Genomic DNA, 21,728 nt, shown 5'->3' on the forward strand with positions numbered 1-21,728 from the left:
GATTAAAAGATTAATCGAAATTATATCTTACAGACTAGCTATATCAGAAACAATTACCTGCAAGCTCGAAATATGAGTTTCTCCTAATTTTCTTAAATCCAACCCATGGGATTTGGTAAATATTGACGGAGATTGAAAATATTAACTTTAGATAAATTTAGCATGAAGGATAAAATTATTTGGTGCATACTATTTTAAACATGTCACTTAATATAAAGAATGATTTCTATTATTTTCTTTATTTAGGGATTTTCTTGGATGTAAATGCTACCTCAACATGGTGGAGTCATATTTAACACATTGTGACGCCATTATTTCACTGTGGTGACTTTTTTCATAAAGGAATTTTTACCTCTATTATATTAATCTATAATTTGGAAATTATGGCAATTTAATCAAACTATCAAAGTATATTTATTTACAAAAAAGATGATTTTATATAATTGTCAGTTTCATACTGTTAAAATGACACATTTTGAACCTGATAGCACTTGCAATTCAAAACCAATATTACTATTAACTAGTTCAAAGTTAAGTAGTTTATAATGCTTCCATGGTAATACTATTGGTAAAATAATGTCTACTTTGAGAAACTTAAAATAAAAAGAAATCGTTTTAATTCTATCTGAATAATAATAGCAAAATTAAAATTGTCATTTTTTATTAGAAAATTAGTTACAATCTTTTAAAAAAATAACGCATCTTAAATCTGTTTGAACAATAAACTCTATATCCTTGAGCGCATTTCTCCAAATAATTAGATCTTCAACTTGTTTATACCCTTTCGTTCGTACGTATATAGACACGTTAATTTCTCTCTCTAGATATGATTGATTAAAAAAAAACAAGTACCGTATACCAATACAATTCTTTTTCAATTTTTCAAAGCTTACGTATTATCTAATGAACATACATTTGTTGAGTCACGAACAAATTCTCCAAAAAGTTTATAAAGTGTAAAGGCATTTGATGCTTCTGAACAAATTGAAAAAGATTCCTCAAAGAAATCATTCTTGTACTGTAATACTTTTGTACGTCTACCTCAATTCTTAACTGGTAAAGTGATTTAGAACTAATTCATTTCTTAAAACATATTATACTCTTTTTCTAAACATCTATACAATACAACATACTATCTTATTAAATCCATACTAGTTGAAGAAATCTGTTATTTATCAAACAAATTGTGAGTAATTTAGAGTGAAAACAATTTTTTGATGCTTTTCAAAAATTGGAAAATTCCAAAATTTTAAGCCAAACGTTTTTTTTCGGAGTTATTAAATTTGTTCACGAACCAAACTCTTCTCTGTTAATCTCCATATTGTTGTTCATAAATCTTTCTTCGTACCAACCAGACTTAACCTCACTTCTAACTTACTGAATCTCATCCCCCATGTTATATGGTCGCGCTCCAGATATCCAACTCTAGACGTGCAGGATTGTTGTTGTTCCACAATTCTTAGACATGTGTTCACTTCTATCAATTAGCTTTTGAGGTTGAGTTAAAACAAAATACGAACTTCCCTAAAAAATTCTTACCATCTTCCAGCTAATTATAAGACACTGGCAGCTTCTTTTACTGCTAGCCCACAGCTTGTTCCGAGAAAATTGAAATGCAGTACACATTAGCTTTTACAACACAACGGAACAAGCAAGTAAAAAAGAAAATAAACAAGAAAAGAGAGGTATGAAGCAACAAATGGGCCTCTTCTAGTGATATATACATTTCAAATGGGTTATCTATCTTTACATCCCATGCTGACTCAAGCACTCAACTATGAATTAAAACTACATATACAACACAATACCCCGACGACCTCGTCTTTCCTTCCATGGTGGAGTGGGAGAGGTGTCGGGAAGAGGAAAGAACCGAGAGGGGTTGGGGGCTCAAAATTACACCGCAGCAAAGGTATTGACCACAATTGCAAACAGCTCTCGATGTGGTTTCAAATACCTGAACTCAGTGTTCAAATACAGATTTTAGGAGATGCATCCACGTTAAACCCCCTTCAAAATTTTGAGGATCCAATGAGGAAGAATAGAGCTGCAGGAAAAATTACATAAATATATCTTAGATTAACTAATAAAGTCTAGTGAGACAAGTAGATTGTAATAGAACATCAAAAGTCCATCCACAGGCACATAGTAGAAACGGAAAGGTGATTGTTATGAAATGACTAAGACAAGATCGTGGCCCTTATAAGCAAAGAGGGCAAAGAGTCCTATATATTTTCAGAACAGAGCATCGTTATCATGTTTGTCAGTTTTTCTTTTTCATTTTTTTATATTGGTCTTGCTTGGGCCAGCTTAAATAAATGATAACTTATGCCAGGTAATTCAGCCCCACCAAAACTTGGACAGTTGGAGACAAATTACCAAGTCGCTTTTGTCGGAATTAGACCCTGCTCTCCAAAGTTTGCACCCTATTGCTCACAAGGCCAAACCTTTGGATTGTTACAATGGTTGTCAGTGGAAGTCCCTTTCACATTAGTTAATGTACTTGAGAAAGCGACAAGCTAAACCACAAAACATCTTTTAAGAATGGGCTAGGAAAGGAAGAGCACAATCAAAGGTCTTTCCAATAAAGGGACTAAAATCTGAGGACTGAAAAACCAGCTTGACACATTGCCCTCCTCTCTAAAGCCTAAGAAACTGGTCTCCTATTGACCCAACTCAATGCTTGCACAGGGCAAACCAGAATCTGCCAATCAAAGCCCTAACATCTGGATACACCCAATGGTCTATCAATAAATGCACCCCAGCAGGATCAGGCCGTCGTAACAAGGGGTGTCTAAATCAACGGGGACTCTGATAATATCAATAAGTTCAGACTTTTCTTTTCTTTATCAAAGCAACATATTCATTAATGAGGTACCTTCTATTATAAGTAAATGTATTATTAATGAGGTGCCTTTTAGCTTATCCCTACAGATTTTACCAAGATCCCAACTTATTTGGGATTGAGGCATAGTTGTTGTAATTGTTCAAGTGACACAAAACACAAGTAAATTCTCTATAAATGATTGTGTGAAGTTAACTAAAACAGATTTCAATAATTAGATGGCAGAATTTTTTGCTAACCCAAATGAAACAATGGCAGGAATCAAGGTGCACATGGTAGCATTTTGAAATTCTAAACACTACAGTTGATCAAGTGACTATCATAAGTAAAAATAGATGACAAAGTAACCATTGGAACTTACAACAAGATTTCAAAGCCTCCTGCCCAGATTGAGAGGTGAAGCTGAGCCCAAGGAAGAGGGAAGTGTTTGTTTCACAAATGGATGCTCCAAGAGCTGAGTAGCAGTTGGACGGGCACTTGGATCCACTTGCAGACAGTGGTTAATGAAATCGCGTGCATCTTCCGAAAGGGAATTAGGCACAGCTGGAGGTTCCCCCTTTCCAATCTGATACAGTACCTGCATTGGCTGTTCCCCAAAATATACATGGTCACTCTTCATAAATAGTGAATTTGCACACACCAGCATCTCCATAAAGGAGGTGTTCACAATCAAAGAAATCTTATCCCCCTACTCCAACTCCCTCTTTTTACATTTTTCTATAAACAAGTTAAAAGTCAGTTGCACAAGCATAAGATTTTCTAAGTTGACCAAATATAAGAAATATAACAAAAGGAAACCTCATAAACTAAATAGCATTTGACAGGAGAATAGTTATTGCTCATGTATTATGAGGTAACTTTCCAACTTACACACATAGCATCTTAAAAGACATTCAGTATTTTTATATTCAATAAAGAGAAGAAAATCCACACACACACACGTGCACACACATATCTTAAACAATGATCTTCTGATAATCAATTATTTTTTTTAATGACAAGGAAACCTGCCATCGCTACCCTTTGGGTGAGCACAGGCACAAGGTAAAAACCCCGCTGCTATGCAATAGCTGGCAAACCACACATGAGAGGTAACCCACACTAGGAAAGCCCGGTGCGACGAACTCAACCCAGAAGGCAAACCCCTTGCTTTCGCTGGCAAGGGGTTTCCAACTTGAGGCCTCCAACATGGAAGTCCCAATCCCTAACCACTAGACCACCCCGAAGGTTCTAATAATCAAATAGAACTAGCCAACGATCACTTAAAATAGCAAAGTAACAGAAATAAACAAATTTCATGTGAGAATATAGATCCCAAACATCTACAGCTAATAGTGAAGACCTCCAAAAAATTATCCTCCCAACAATAACTGGAAAAAAAAAAAAAGAAGACCAAAGTATATAATAGGTCAAAGACATCACATTTCAATAGCCATTTCATTTAGGTATAAATACAATCTGGTTTAGACAGCCTAATTAAGTATTGAATTATACTCTAGATGTTTCAACGACAGAGCACTCCAATCATAGTTTCTGAAATAGGCCTTTTGCACATCGTCCAATCAAACAGATATAAAATTTCAAAAAATAATAAGCAATTAGTAATATTTAGCATGAATTAGCTCCAGATTAAGGGATAGCGTATTAGAAAAAGAATACCATTTCAGCAATAACAATTGTCTAGGTTTTACAATAACAAGTGCCACAACAAGCTATATTAGGAGGTTATGAGATCAAAGCCATTGACGAGGATGTCTGACCAATCAATAATCAAGTAAGGAAAAAGAATATGAAGTTTGTGGTTACGTACATTTTCCAAGTGGGAGTAAGGAAATTGGCGAGTAAGCATCTCTAGGACAGTGCAGCCAAGGCTCCATATATCAGCTGCAATTCCATAACCTTGGTTCTTCCTGTTCACAACCTACATAGAAGACGGGATCTCAAATTTCAAATAATGAAATAAATAAGTGGAGTTAACAACCCACAATGAAACTACATGGTAAACAAGATTTTGCAATGGTACACTCATACAAACTTGCAACACTATCCAGATATTAGATTGTCTACCATATGTAATACTAATTAGTGATATAAGTGCATTGCTTCGTTAGAAATACTCCTATGACTTCCTTATCGGATACACATGAACCCAGAAAGAACACTGGAGAATTCATTCTGCAACCTCAAATACGGAATAAATAGACAAGTTATTTAGATTTGCTTGGAGAAGTTATAGACAAGTTTTTAGTGGTGTGTGGTTTTTATATTTGCTTGGGAACTTTAGCTACTAAAAAACTATTTGGGCTCAAATTTTTGGATTCGGGAGGAGAAGATCAATGAATTGTCACATCTAATATCAGAAATAGGCCAATACATTGATAAGAAGGTAAAATAAGCAAACTGACAGTAAAAATTAACAGCCATGCAAACCTGAGATCTACATATGCAATGTACCTTTTTCCGGGAATTCTCAAAATAGATGTTTCAAAATAGTCTATGAGTGAAAGGCAGGTTTAAACTAAAAAGACGGGGAATTAGCCAACTTGCACGATTGAACTCTCTTCTGAACCACCTCTATCACACATCCCCACACCACTAAAAATCTGCATCGCCTATTTTCAGATTGAGCTTGATATATAGGTTCAATCTTTAACATAAGAGGAGACAATTTTCCTCGCACTAGATATGAGATCATAGGTGAGGCCCATCACCCATGAGGCATAGGCTAGCAGCTGCTACCAATAACTTGGTTTTGAACTTTTGAAACTACAAGAAAGAAACCAAACAAGTTTCTCGGTCTAGTAGCTTGACACACAAATCATTACACATTGGGCGACTGAGAAACCCTGTCGAGTAGCTATTTTCAATATCTGCCTACAAGCACTAGTTCACTCAAAGGATGATAATAACTGGAGCAACAACTCAATTTCATATTTATGCACTTCACCATGTGAAAAATTTAACACTAGAAGCCATTTAAATGACCACAAGACTCTTAATGTGCAAGCCAAATGCGGTTTCTTTCCAAGATAACTAAATCCTGTTTCTCAAAGCTGAATGGTAATTGCTAAGAAGCAACCATGAGAACACGAGACTCCTGTTGTGTGCGGCAAGTATATGTTCTCCCAAAAGAGTATTATATCCATTTCTTGATGCTAATTGATGATTGCTAAGAAGCAAGAATGAGAGAAACTCAAACACATTAATGCACTCGGCAACTATATTTAAAACTTAAAAATTTGATTTCTGTTATATTGAGTTGCAAAATGCACCAACATTGATGTTCTTTATCACACCAAAGTAGCTCCCTCTAAAGATTTGCAATATTACATTCATAATTAGACTACCCGATTTCCTTTTAATCATCAAAAGACAAATCAAAGCTTACCTCAGGAGCCATCCAAAGTGCAGTACCCTTGAAAGACTTGACATCATTCAACTTAGTAGCCTGCATGCATGTTGAATGAATCCGCTTATCAGAAAATTGTGACACAAAAAAAAGATTAAAACTCCTGGAAGTTTGAAAGACAATAAAAGCATCAAAATGAGAGAAAAAATAAAGGACAAGAGTGTGATGATATGATAACCTTTGCAAGGCCAAAATCAGCAAGCTTGACTGACCCATTAGCATGCACCAATATATTAGCGCATTTAATATCTCTACAATAAAAATAAAATAAAAGAATATCAATAAGCTACAAGGATTAGTCTATGTTATGTGCAGGCATTTTCAAAGATTTGGGACCACCACTCTCAACTGCAAACAAGATGAGAAAAAACTTTTAAAACTGAGGGTCTGTTTGGAAAGCCACCAGGTAATTGAAATTGGTGTAATTACTAAGATAGTAATTACCATGTTTTTTTGTCACGGTGTAACTATCAGGTGTAAGCACAAGGTTATAGTGAATTTTAAAAATAACAATTAATTATCTAAAATTAAAAACTTATATTGGACAAATAAGGGTCTTTATAAATTATATTAAATTGAATATTTGAGATGCATATTATCTTTTGAAAATATATTAATTAATAAACATATGTTCTTAACTAATATTATAAAAAATAAATGATTTTTATTTTTCAATTTATTATGTTTTAAGTAAATTAATCATAAAAACTAAAAGTATAAAATCTCCATAAACATCATGAAATGCCATTATGTTTGACATAAAAGATTAATAATATAAATATAATGTCATAAAATTATAAAAACATTTGACAAACAGACAATCTATTGAGTCTAACTAAAAAAATAGATTGCAATGTAAAATATACCGCCAATACCTCTAAAAAATGAAATTGAAATATACACAAGTTCTAAATTCAAAACAAAAAATTTAACATAATACTCTTATGTCAAATTTCAACCTAACATACATAAATATGATTTAAAAGAAAAGGTAAATGTAAAACCACAACCTGATCTAACAACAAATTCTACTTATATTAAAAAATAAGAATACTAACAAAATTATACTTCTGAAAAAATAAAAAAAATAATACAAAAATAATAATATATTTTTAGAAAACATTAGAATAAAAAAATAAATTTAAAATAATAATAATAAAAATAAAAAGTAAATTTAAAACAAAAAAAGTAAAATAAATTAGAAGGAAGAAATTTAAAAAAATGCGCTTGTAATTGCACCATGTAATTACCGGCAATTCACATCCTCTTTTGCCTATGAATTGGAGTGTAATTATCACCAATCAATTACACCCAATTACCGATCAAGTAATTACATGGCCAACCAAACAAGCCAGACAATGAAATTACACTCACTTACATTAAATTTAATTACTAGGGTGGCTTTCCAAACAGGCCATACAGTAAAACAATTTTCATGTAAATCCTTCTTTTAATAAATAATTTTCATATAGAGACTGGAAAAATTTTGTTTAAAGGGCCACCTTCTCAACAACCCTTCACAAATCGAAATTCAGGGGCCTTTTCTTTACAAGTACAAATTATCACATGCTAGCATGAGTATGCTCGAGTTTCTAGGTCATTTAACCTTACAATTTCTCATCTTCCTAAACTTTTGACAACAAACCAGATGTGAAAACAGTTCATAAGATATACAGTTACCATTATCAAAAAAAAAAAAAAGAACAGTTCAAAAAAGATATTCTAGTGTCTTTGAAAGCAGATGAGAAAAGTGATCGACCACAGTCAATTAAATAAATAGGCAGTACTGAACAAATGTTTAATTTACTGATGAATAAATGAAACATGTACTGAATCCAAAAGATTCACTTAAATGTCATTAACTTGCAACCATCCGCAAAAAACTTTACCCTTCTTCAAAAGAGACAGTAGGCTTAACTCTTAAGTTTGTTCTGTATCCAGTGTATCACACTAATAGACATAAGACATGGGGGGGAAATAATTAAAAATTGGTAAAAGAGGTCTAATACAGCAGTATAGAGAGCAATTATTTGTTGCTCTGATGTGTCACCTGTGAAGCACATTTCGGTCATGCAAATACTTCAAACCATGCAAAATCTGTCTTGTGTAGGCAGATACTTGCGAGTCTCGAAGGTGATATTTCTGGTAAAGGTTCAACAGAGATCCTTGTGTGACCAGCTCAAGAAAGATGTACAATTTTGAATCATTCTGCAAAAAATTTAACCAGGAGTGAAGAAAAAGATTAACTACAGAAAGATTATTGGTAGACAATGCAAAGGAGATCGAAGTGTTAAGACTGGTAACTTATCCAATTTAGTCATGGTACTGAAAAAAGTGACAACCGAGTGATTTTGAAAGGAAAAACGTGAGACAGAAAATAAACAACAAACTGAAACCTAAGACTGTATTTCACATTTAAACTGCCAAAGGTGGACAATGAGCCGTACAGATCAAAGAAATTTAACTAGGTAAGCGTCTCTGCATAAAGGATTACATGTATGGATAAAATGTGCATTCTTCAGACTAAAGGCTTTTATATAAAAAAAAATAATCATTCACAGGGAAATAATTAAAAAACAGTTCTTCAGAGAGAAGCACAAAATTGAGTAGGCATTACCTTATCAGTTCCATAATATTGGACTATGTTCTCATGTTCGAACTGTCTCAGAAGTTCAATCTCCTAAAAAGCCAAATTAAAAAGAAACAAAAGCAAATCAGTGAATATGCCACTACGGTAGAACATGTGTCACCAAGAAGCACAAAGGAGAAAGCATGAGAATCTAGGAATATAATGACAATTTCATATGCTCATAATAGGCTGCCTTCATCATTCAAACTTATTTTCATAAATCTTATAAAAGGGTGGTCCATTTCTAGTCCAAATACCTCTTCTTTGTTCCACTTCTATTAATATTTTACTGGAGGTGTGTCTCCAGCACAAATAAGTAGTTTTTGGATAAACTACAGCACCATCAAAAATATTGTACAAACCTGCTCAAGTTGGTATAGACTTTGTCTTCCCCCATCACCTTGATCAAGTAATGACACCTCCTTCACGGCAAAAAAGAAACCATCACTGCAGCAATGTGAACACAGAAGGTTACTTTCCAATAGAAACTGTGAAAGCAGGAAAGATTAAAGAAGTCATAAAATTCTAAAATATATATACATTCGAAAGACCGTTAAATTGGTGGAAATAAGAAAAAAGGTTCAGTTTGAGTATGCCATAAAACTATCATTTTTAATTTTTTTTAAATGATAATTGTGGTGTCCGGGGCAGCTTACGTGCACCTCGATTAGTTCCACTGGGTACATGTCACCTTCCACCGGCAAGGGGTATTAGGTAAAACCTTTGTCCATTGGGACAGATGGGAAGAAACCACAGTGTTTTTGTCTATGCAGACATTGAAGCTAGAAAAAACTATAATTTGATGAAGTACATATCCATCTTTTGTTTCCTTTGTGTTCTAGGCAATTATACCAATTGTCTTCTTCACGCAGCCTGACTTTTGTAAATGATGTAAACATTATCACTCAGACACGCTCAGTGCTTTGCACAATCTGTAATGCTTCTGTAGCACTTTCGTAGTGCTACCTTCCTATCAATAAAAGTTCACACTTATCTACGAAGAAAATCCAACAAGTTGGACTCATCAATAAATCATTATTGCAGAAAAGAAGAAGATAATTTTCCTATTAACCATTAAGGTCTCTGCTATGGTCAGGTTAACCAAAATATTATGTCTCTTGAGTCTCATCAAGGTAGTAACAATTCACAAATATACTTCCTTTTATCTAACAGTGTGCTCTCCTAAGTGTGCTCTCCTAACTGTAGCCAATCTTAAATTACACTGTATATTCATACAATACATATTCAGCACTGAATGTCAAGTAACTGTTTTCTTAACGATGCATTATCTTTTTGAAATATTAAGTTTCTTATACCCTAAGTTGATTATGATAAGTAGCTAATAGCTTCCATTACCAAATCCTCAGAAATATATTACTTCCTTGAGATTTAGAATCACAAATAACATTTTGTATTATCTTGATATGTCATCCCTTGAAGCTCTATTTAGCTTTCGAACAGACAGATGTGCTTGCCTTCAATATAAACGCTATCTGAAATTGTTTCCAGAAATCTGTTTCCTGGTCTATTTATTTCGAGGTAATGAGATTTTGCACCAAAATCACAGCCAAGAAAAGTAGGTGTAAATGAAGAATTTGATCCACTGTATAAAGAACCCCATAATAAAGGGGTATTTGTTTCTGGAAAATCATGCTAAAAATTGTAAAGCAAAAAAAAATAAAGATGAGTCATAGCATTGGGCTTACTGTGAAATTCCTTCATAGACAGATCCAAATGATCCACGTCCTAGGAGACCTCCCTTTTCCCATCCTGTAATGAAGCGTGTGAATCTCCCATTTGGTGAGATGATTGACATACGCTCTGTCGTGCAGCTGGAAGAATCATCGTCATTTGAAGTATTGGTGAAAGAACTGGACTGAGATAGTAAGCTACTCACTCCTAATATCCTCCTAGTACTGTTCTCCTCATCCTCCTCATCCTTCATATATTCTTCATCACCATTAACAACCTCAGATCTACAAATCCCATGACCCACCATTCCTGATTCCCTATGATCTTCCGGGCCAAAGGCCCTAAAAATATCCCAAGTGGAGCATGCATCATCAACAATTGGCAGTGACATGACGGGTGGAGGAGCGAGAAGAGGCGGCCTTAAACCCTTGATCCCTCCTCCACCAGCACCTCCAAGTAAACTTACAGGTTTATTTCCATTCGAAACAACTCCATTCACTGTAACACCATCACCTAATCTAGAATCCGCTCCAGACACATCATTAATCACTCTAGCAGCACAAACAACTCCACCTCTGTCATAATTTAACTCGACTGACCGAACTTGCAGCTGAATTACATCACTAGCTTTAGAACTATCCGAATATCGACAACTATCCTCCTTAATTAAATTACTACCTAGATCAACCACCCTTCCAGAACCCGAACACTGATTACCTCCTCCTCCACAACAACTACCGTTACTCTTAACATCAATCACATGATTATCCGATGAGGAACGCACAATCATAGCATCCCATTCCTCAGTAGGTATAGCGAAATCATCAGGACCAGAAAACCCCAACTTCTCAAAAAATTCAATAAACTCACCATCTTTCCCTTGGATCCGAAAGCTCTTATCCCCGCTAAACTCAAGCATAGAAGGCTCGTAGTCGATATTCTTCCTCGCGTTCAGCCTCTGTAGCTTCGGCTTCGGCTTAACGGAAGATTCGGCGCGTTTATGCTTAGAATCGACGCGCTTCTTCTGAGCAAAGATTCCTGGCAATCGATACATTGCCGGATTCAGCTCGATCCATGTATTAGCAATATAACAGCGGCGATAATCGGAGGAAAATAGCAGAAATTAGGGATAGGGTTTTTTGCCGGGAAGATTGGATAGAGGAAAAAGGGAAAGAGGAAGGAAAGGAGAGAGAAATGAGTGGTAAACGCCGTCCGTCAAATGTAGGACCGAAGGCGACACGAAACGCGGTGCTTATGGTGGAGTGCGGAGTGATTGAGCTACACTTTTTTATACTAATTTTTTGTTTTTTTTTAATTTGACACACTGGATTTCATAAAATTTCACGTGTCATGATTGGGTAATGTGAATAAAATATTCCCATTAATTGGTTTGGTACAATGAATTAATCAACATTACTACTCCTTTAATTAAACTTAAGAAATTTCGATCATTCCATTATAACTTGTATCGTTTTCAAATAAAATAAAATCAAATGTAAAATTGAAAAATATTTTATAAAAGGAAAAGAAAGGAGAACAAAACGAAGTGTTCATTGGATTTATAGTAAGGTCAAAATGATCAGTCTGGCCTGACGAAAAGCCACAACAGCAGATAGGTAAGTGGTGACACTTTTTTTTAATAAATAAAAATTATCGTAATGCAATTAAAATAACATGGTGAAGGAAAAGTATTAGGGATGCTGCTGTTGGTAATAAATTTTAATATCACGATTTTAATATTATAACAAATATCTTTCAATTATCACACAAGAATTTTCAAAGAAAAAAAAAGATATTTCCCCCGCACCCCACACACACTCCAAAAAAAATATACGTCTTCCTCCTTTTCATGTTGCATGTTAAAAACATTTAATTAAAGAGACATCTTATAAATAATATATGCAGGGATTATAAAAAATAATTATTGACTATATCTCTTTAGCTTTGTTATTTTTAAGAATATTTTTAAAAAATGGTTTTCAGAAAAATATTTTTGAAAAAAAAAATAAGTTTAACTAAATTATTTGAAAAGAAATGATCTAATAGACCTTTGTACTTATATTTATTTGTATCGTGAATTCTTTACTTTAACACTTTAGCGATTAAACTCTTATAATAATTAATCAAAAGATTATTTTTAAACCCCTCCTATCATGTGTGTAGTCCAGGGGGCTGACACGCCCTGTATCATGAGGTGTCGATCGACATTGCTTCGTTGAAAAATTTTGTATCTTATACATATATAAATTTGAAAAAAATAAAAATATCCTTATAAATGACATTAATTACATTATTTAAACAATTGAATCTCTTGGCTCATCGATTTGTAGTGTGAAATCAATGGTTATTCGTTTGGCGTGCCCCGAGATTGAGCCTGAGTGAGGCCAAATTATTTTTTATTTTTGAGACATTTTTTAAAAATATATATATTATCGAGATTTGAATCTTCAACCTCCTATTTATAATTAAATTAAGCTAAAAATAAGTTAATTGCACAAAAATATTTATTACTTAATACTATTTTCAGTGAGACGATTATAAATACATTTTAAAATATGAATACTCGTCGAAGAAAGTTTAGTAGTTTACTTGACTTTTGTTCTAAATAAAAAAAATTATTAATATAATGTTATTATATCAATTATTTATTATTTACTAATTTTTAAATATCGACACTGCTTATAAAGATTCTGCCCATGGTGTAGTCCACCCTCCCTCAAATAAATGACATATCAAACTCATGTCTCATAAATTAATAATACATCAAATTATCATTATTCACTATTTTAAAAATTATTAATCAAATTATTAAATAAAAGTTATAAATTTTTTAAAATAATATTTTTATTTTCTCTCACCTTCCTCCAACTTTCGTCCACCTTCCCAATCGATAAGCACCATGACCACCATCACCTCCACCCTCTTTTAGTCTCTTTTTTCTTCCAATTAAACTTGTCTTCGTATAAAAAAAATAGATTATCGAAAATGAAGATCTTGAAAAGAAAATCTTTGAATCTTAAATTATATATAAATTAATCTTCATTTGTTTCATTTTCTTTTCCTTCCTTTGTAAGTCATTTATATTTTATAATTTTTGTTTTCAAAAGTGATATTTGATGAAACTAAAATGGGAAAAAAATTGGTCTTATGATAGGGTGGGGTTAACAAAAAAACAACATTGAGGCAAAGATAGATGGGGTGCAACTAAAGCCAGAAAATGGGGGTTGGGGATGGGTGGAGGTTTAGGGCAAATATGGGTGTGGGGATGGCTGAGAAGGGGGATTGGGGTGGGAGCATGGGATGAAAATGAAGGTTGGGGCGGGAATGGTGGTGGGGATGACCGAAGAAGGTGAGGTGGGGGGAAGAAAGTTTTTAAAAAGATATATATTGTATTATATTTTTTTGAATTTAAATATGTTATATTCACTTGTTTTTACGTGCATGTGGTTACACCGCCAACTCATACGTGTTAATGTCATATAAGTATGGTCAATGGTCAGAGAGGTTTGATATATTATGTTTTAATGAGTTTAAAGGTTCGATTGATAAAGGGTTAAGTAAAAAGGTCCATAACACAAACTCATATAAGTATAGGGATCTATCAATCATTTCGCCTTTTGAATAAGCAAATCTGTTCGACAAAATTTTTCAAAAAGACATAAAAAACATAAACGTGACCTTTAAGTTGGCTTTACTTGGTCATTATGACATTTAACTTTGGATCTGCACAAGTAGACACTTAGATTTGTATAGAATTGAACAAATAGACGCATTCGTCCTACATGACACCCTACATGAAAAATTTGTGTCCTACATGTATTATGTCAGGTAAGACACTTGTGTCTATTTGTTCAAATTTATACAAAGTTAAGTGTCTACTTGAGCACATTCAAAATTGAAGGGCATGATTGTCTGTTGAAGTCAAGTTAAGGGTCATTGATAAAGTGCTTTTTAAAGTCAAATTATGAAAAAGACAACTATTAATGTATTTTTAATATTGAAATCATTTTATGGAGAGAAACTATTTTAAACATGTATTATAAAAAAGTTAATTCAACTCTTATTTTTACTAAATTAAAACGTAGATATTTAAATTTTCAATCAATATTGTACCTTTTTTGGGGAGGGTTGAAATCTTTAATTGTTTTTATGCTCTAACCTTACAAAAATATTGTTATCATCTCTTTTTCTAACTCTATAAAATTATACATAAAGTAATAATATATAAATGGAAAATTTCAGTTGAGACTCGATTTTGATTCGGGGATTCAAGAATCGATCCTAACCTAAGACACCCGAGACTCGAGAACATGAGACCAAGGACGATCTGCTCACCCCAACCCAAGAGTCTACCCTAAGTCGAATTCAATTTCAATTCGAAATTTGAGACTCGAATCCTAAACTTGATTTGACCCTTAATTTTATTAAGTACGACAAAAATATTTGAGTGAAATATGATTTAGCGACGATGAAAAGTGAGTTGAATTTCATAATTACACTAAATTAAGTTAACAATTATTTTAAAATGGATCACGCTTGAATAAGTAAATATTTAATTTAATTTTAAATTATCATGAGTCAAATCGTGTGAATATTTATTTTTTAAGCTCATTGACAATCAACTATTCAACCCTACCTATCTGACAAGACCAATAGTAACCATGCACTTCACTACACCTAATTTTTCATTTTTAACTTTGTTCTTGTGCCCAAGTCCTAACTATCATTGTCCATTTAATTTTCTAGAATATAATTGAAGTAACAAATGCCATACGACTTTTGATTTGTACTTTTAAATCTTAATGAATATGTAGGACATCATTTTAAAGGGAGAGACGTATACAAAATGTTTCCTTTTTTACTTATTCCATATTAATATATTTTTAAAAAAAATAAAAATAGATTAAAACACTATGGAAGATTTTCATAAATGCATAGGGTACATATCTTTGATTCAACCATCGACGCTTAATATTATATAATATATTGTAATTTGTATGTATATTTACTATACATATCAGTGACAATAAGCACATAGATAAAGGTCAACATGTCTGCTTATTCATATAAGTATCTGTTTGGCCTACTGGATTGGGTTTGACATTTTAACCTCAAGGTCTGGGTTCAAACATTGCCAACATCATTTTTTATTTCTGTTTTAATTTCAGCTTCTTTTTTCTCCATAAATCAATTGCTCTCTCCGTCCATTTTTATTGTCATTAAATTACATTAATTTGATATTAAAACAAAAAATTTAGATATTCAAAAACTACGCATAATATATATATTGGACCCTAAACTTGACTTCAAACTTTAATTTTGACCTCAAACTTTCATAGTGCACAAATAGACACTTTAACTATCCTATCTTTCAATAAATAAACACGCAATTTTTGGAGCCAAAGTGCGTGGAATGCAAACACGTCCATGTGTATTAGTGAGTCAATCAGTGGCTGTCAACTAACTAAACATTTTACATGTCTTTTTTTATATATAAAAAAATATCTTATGTCATTTTGAAACTAAAAAAAATTAAAATTAATTTTAATTAATATAAAAGAGATTCATTAAGGGTAGAATTGTCGTTTCAGTATTTCTTTAACCTTTGTAGGCCTCGAAAATTACCCCTCACTCGCGCAGAATGCGTGCATTTCACGCATTTTGCCAGGTAGGAATCACGTGTTTATTTATTAAAAGATGGGATAGTTAAAGTGTCTATTTGTGCACTATGAAAGTTTGAGGTCAAAGTTAAAATTTGAAGCCAAGTTTAGGGCCAATATATGTATTATGCCCCAAAACTATATTGCAATTTTTTGCATATCAATAAGATGAAAAAATATATTGTAAAATGTTAGTCAAAATTTTTATAATTTGACTTTAAAATAGAAAGTATGAGAATTAATAGTGAACAAAGTGAGTATTACTTTTGAAAGCTAAAGACCTCTACATCTACTAATTGATTTATAAAATTTTCAAATTGAAAATTTGTGTTTCAATTAGTAGAGGTCTTTAATAGCCAACATGTCTGCTTCACATGTGTGATTCCACGCTATAATTAACAACATATTGACTTTTGAAATTCTATTTGTGTCACATATATTAGGACAAGAAAAATAAATATATTATTTAAAAATTATGTAGAGATACTATAAATTACAATAATTAACAACTTAAAGAATTGAAAATCATATTAAAATTTAATTGAGTCTCTAATTTTTATCTGTGTCATAAAGTGAAATAAAAAATAACAAATATTAGGCCCGTGCTAACACGAACACAGCATGTGTCTAGTAAAATAATAAGCCGCCATATGTTTAATATTTAGTATAGATTATAAAACATAATATATAATACAAGTCAAGTCAAATGATGTAAAGAAAATTTAGATACACCACGAATAATCAAAACGTAATCAGGTCAGTTTGGAAAAGACAAGTGACAAAACTAGGCTAAAAGCATGCATTGAAAAACATTAATTAGGGTTAATATCCCATATGATTACTGACTATGCACTCTTTCTCTCAGAAAGTTACTCAACTTTCAATTTTCATTCAAAAGTCATTCAATTATGCACTTCTTTATCAGAAAGTCATTCAACTTTGAATTTTAACTCAAAAGTCACTCAACTATTCATTCTTACCTGAAAAAGTCACTCAATCTATTAAATTGTTTTTTTTTAACTAAAATTTGTTGATATTAATTATTTATATAAAAAATTAAAAAAAAATACCATGTAAACCATTTAGTGATCCACCCATGTAACCCGACCCATTAAAAAATATGATATGATCCATTTTATTTTGTCTTTAATCATAATTTAAGGTTTAGAGAAAGGGATTAATTTAGGATTAAAGATAAAATAAAACGGGTCATATCATATTTTTTAATGGGTCGGGTTAGGTGGGTGGATCACTAAATGATTTAATTTATTTTTTAAAATTTTTGATTTGTTATACAAATAATTAATAATCAATAAATTTTAATTAAAAAATAATTTAATAGATTGAGTGACTTTCTGAGGAAAGAGTGAATAGTTGAGTGACTTTTGAGTTAAAATTCAAAGTTGAGTGACTTTCTGAAAAAGAAGTCCATAGTTGAATGACTTTTGAGTGAAAATTGAAAGTTGAGTGAGTTTCTGAGAGAAGAGTGCATAGTTGAGTGACCATGTGAGGAATTAACTCACATTAATTAGAGGTAAACATAATTTATCGTACACTACCAAGACTATCAGCATAACGAAGAAATTTTGGAAAGGTCTTTAAATTTAATTTATTATTTAATATTTTTCAAGTTATTTTATTCGTTATTCTCATAATTTTTTGTATTTTTAAAACAAAAAAGTTAAATCATTAATATCAAGTATTTGAAACGACTAGCTATTTGAAGTGTCATGGCATATTCTCAATATAAATATAAAAATTGACGTGAAATTTATATTTTAATTGATTTTAACAATATTGAATGACTTTATATAAAAAAAATAACTTTTGTGATAAATTTAAAACTAGTTAACTTTTATATGATATAAAATGGAAACATAGAATTTTATATATGATAAATTTTAAAAGCTAAATAATATTTATGTAACAAAGTTTATTCCTAATATCGATACCAACTTTACTACGTTATAATTAATTTGATGCAGAAAGGGACACCACAATGGAAATAAGTTATACTTTTTCTATATTAATTTATATTTCTAATTTTATTTTTGAACAAAATATAAAGAAGGTTTTTGGACTTTACTTCTAATGAGCATATTGATCAGCTCAGGTGTTAATTGTGATCAAATAAATAAATTACTAAATATAATATAACTTAAAGATAAGAAAAAGAAAACAATGACTAAAGAATAAAAAGAGAACAATGAAATGTCATATTTTATTTACTTAAAAATTGTTAGGAAGCTTCCTTTTTAAATTGTTATTATTGTCAAGACGTGAAATTATGACTTATATATCACCTGTCGGTTCGTGGACCAGCCAAAAGGTGTCCTATAGCTAAAGACCTATCTCAATCAAATTTCTATAATTCACTTGTAGTTTTTTTTCTTACGATAAAGTGTTTTGAATCAGTATTGATATTTAAAATTGTAATAAATTTAGATTTATGCAGTATAAGATCTATTACAGATTAGAAGTATAGTATTGAATCATAAAATATTAGTATATGAGATTTATGAAATCTTTTAATTATGATGTTTGAGTTTAAAATCGTGATGTTTGAGTTAGCTTGGTGCATCTCAATTCATGTCACCTTCTGACTCTTACCAATAAAATGTATTTTATCAAAATTAGAACAGATGAAAAGAAATCACATACTAATATTTTGTTTTTATTAGAATTTGAATCGAAATCTCGATATAAATCTCTTTAGCATAGAATCTATATATGTAGTACCTACAACACTTATAAGTCATCTTTGTCTCTTTGAGAATTCTCCTAAAATTTCAAATAAACCCTGACTATAAGATGGTTCTATTTTGAAGAAGAGATGTAATTTTCTAACAGGTATAAAAATGTCAATTGACTAACAAGCTAATTGACGCTTTCAAATTTTTTTATTATAATATACACGACTTTATTCAACTCAATAATCTTTTTCTAATAAGAATTTTTTTAATGAAAATGTTTCTATTGACGCTGAAGATAATGTAACCTAAAAACACATGTTTGGCGGTGGTATCGAAATCGGGTGAACCGGACCGGTAAGTTCCGGAATCGGGACAGAACCGGTACTGTACGAATCGGTACCGTTTCAGAATCGAGACCGGAGCGGACCGGTAATCGTTAGATTTAACATATTCCGTCCCAATACGAAAGGGAACCGGTAGTATGCCGGACCGGACGGGATCGATAATCGGGACGGATCGGTATTAAATAGAAAAAAATTAATTTAAATTATTTAAACTTAAAGATTTAATTTTTTTAATTGAATATAATTTTTGTTATAATAATTAAAAAAATAAAAAATTAAATTTCAAACTTTAAAAGTTAAAAAATTTAAAATTTTCAAACTTTGAAATTTATATTTTATTAACTTTAATGTTGAAATTTTTAAACTCAAACTTTAAAGTTATAAAATTTAAATTTTAAATTTTTAAAGCTTGAAATTTTTAAATTCAAACTTTTAAAGTTTTGAAAATTTTAAATTCAAATTTTAAAGTTATAAAATTTAAATTTCAAATTCTAAGAGTTTTGAAAATTTTAAATTCAAACTTTAAAGTTATAAAATTAAAAATTGACAATATTAAAATTAAATTTAATACAACAATATTAAAATATAAATTAAGGCGAATAGCCTATATTTTTATTAATATTTATTACAATTACATTTACAAAAATATTAGTAGAGTATTAAAATATTTAATCTACACAACCATCTTCTAGGAAGGATTCTGTTTGAATTATATTTCTAGCAAAACCTTTAAAATTTGGATTATATTTATAGCAAAACCTTTAAAATTTGGATTATATACAATTTGAATATAATGTATAAAATTGGAATTTTCAGCAAAACTAAATGACAAACCCTTTACACATATCATTTTAGCCAGTTCTTCAAGATCTTTTTAACATTAGACGGATTTAATTGTGTTTGTACCATGTTAGAGCTGCCTACTCCTACATTTTCAGGAAGGGGGGTACCCTTTTTTTTTAGCTTCCGCTACCGCTTTAGCATGCAAAAATTCATTTTTACAACAAGATATTAAATGACTATTCAAATGTCCATCCCGCCAGATTTACCAATAGTTTTATGATTTAATCTATGTTTACATTTATTAAAAATAACTTGTGTTTTATCTTCGTTTTGTGTCATAAATTGCCAAACAATTGATTTTTTAGCACGATCTACCTTAGGCCTAGGATGTACTGAGGGAACAGGGGCAGGTCAACGAAAGGGAGCGGGACTGGGAGTATTAGTAGACGTAGGTGGCTCAGTTTCATCATCATCAAAAGTAGGTGTATCAGTATAATTATCGATATCATCATCATTATCATTATCACTAGGCAAATCATCATCAAAATTACTAAAGTTACGTTGTAAATGTTCATGATAAGGATCTAATCCTAAATTACTATCAATATTAAAAATCGTATCATCAGCGTGTGTATAATTATCCGTATTTATTATTAATATAATAGATTTTTTAGTTTTTGATTTAGAAGAACTATCGTTTGTGTATTATCGGAGGATGTAAAGTTACACATATTTTTTACACGCTCAAATGCACTTTTTTATCCTTTCTTTTTTGAAAAATATTTTTACCGAAATCCATATTAAAATATTAAATGTGAGATTATATAAATACGAAAAATGTAATGCAAATAATAAATCACAACATAAATAAATAATTATTTAAATATAAATGAAATGTAAAATAAAAGTTGGAACGAATGTACCAAATGTCTACTTAAAAAAGTAAACGTTTGTGACCGCCAAAAGCCGAAGGTGGAAAGTGAAAAGTTGAACTTTGGAGCTCTAAATTCAATTTCCAAGGCAACACCAAAATTTAAGATATTATATATTAGAGAATTAGAGATTAGAGAGTAGAGAGTTGAGAGTTGAGAGAATAGAAGATGAATAGATGAGTTTTTGTAATTTAAAAGAATGAAATTTAAGGGTATTTATAAGTAAAAAAATGGGTTAAAGTGTAATTTTTAAAATTTTAGGGTATTAAAAAAACTGGGGGGTAGGGGGTAGGGGTGTAAGTGACTGAAATTTGGGTCAAATAGCCGTTGGGTGCCCACTAGCCGTTACCCAACGGCTATAAACAGATAGATTTAAAAAAAAATAAAATTGACCGGACCGGTAATGGACCGATAATTTTCGAAACCGATAGGGACTGGTAAATCCTGGTTTACGCCTGTCTCAAAATCGGACCGAACCGGTCTATACCGGAACTAAACAGTACCGAACCGAAATTGGACTGGATCGGACCGGTAACCAGAACTTACCGATTCTGCTGCCAGTCTTATGTGCCAAAAAAGAATATTGTGAAACTTAGGAAAAAACATTTAAATTATCGAAGAAAATAACATTTTTGGCTATTTTTTCCTTTTCCTTTTCTTGATAGAACTTTCCTTTTATTGTAGAGGAAAATCTTTCCCTGCTCCATCACGGCAAACATAAACAGATAGGAAACGAACAGGAAA

General features: G+C 31.5%; 1 protein-coding gene across 1 annotated transcript; it reads right to left on the reverse strand.

Moving 5' to 3' along the window:
• Positions 1-1,688: 1,688 nt before the first annotated feature.
• Positions 1,689-12,099, reverse strand: LOC101264342 (mitogen-activated protein kinase kinase kinase 1-like). Its single transcript, XM_010325476.4, has 9 exons — positions 10,587-12,099; positions 9,243-9,327; positions 8,869-8,931; positions 8,302-8,459; positions 6,430-6,502; positions 6,231-6,290; positions 4,653-4,763; positions 3,204-3,428; positions 1,689-2,044 (listed from the first exon to the last, which is right to left on the reverse strand). Exons 1-8 carry the CDS (start codon positions 11,624-11,626, stop codon positions 3,213-3,215), a joined length of 1,806 nt encoding a protein of 601 aa, XP_010323778.1. The 5' UTR covers positions 11,627-12,099; the 3' UTR covers positions 1,689-2,044; positions 3,204-3,212.
• Between the last annotated feature and the right edge of the window lie 9,629 nt (positions 12,100-21,728).

This window comes from Solanum lycopersicum, chromosome 7 (genome assembly GCF_036512215.1).
Source record: "Solanum lycopersicum chromosome 7, SLM_r2.1".
Taxonomy (NCBI): Eukaryota; Viridiplantae; Streptophyta; class Magnoliopsida; order Solanales; family Solanaceae; genus Solanum; species Solanum lycopersicum.

Coding starts and splice junctions, on each gene's coding strand:
- LOC101264342 (XM_010325476.4), bottom strand. CDS start 11,626: ATGTATCGATTGCCAGGAATCTTTGCTCAGAAGAAGCGCGTCGATTCT. Junction 9,328..10,586: donor GTCTATGAAGGAATTTCACA/GTAAGCCCAATG, acceptor ACATTGCTGCAG/TGATGGTTTCTTTTTTGCCG. Junction 6,503..8,301: donor GACCGAAATGTGCTTCACAG/GTGACACATCAG, acceptor TTTTTATTGTAG/AGATATTAAATGCGCTAATA.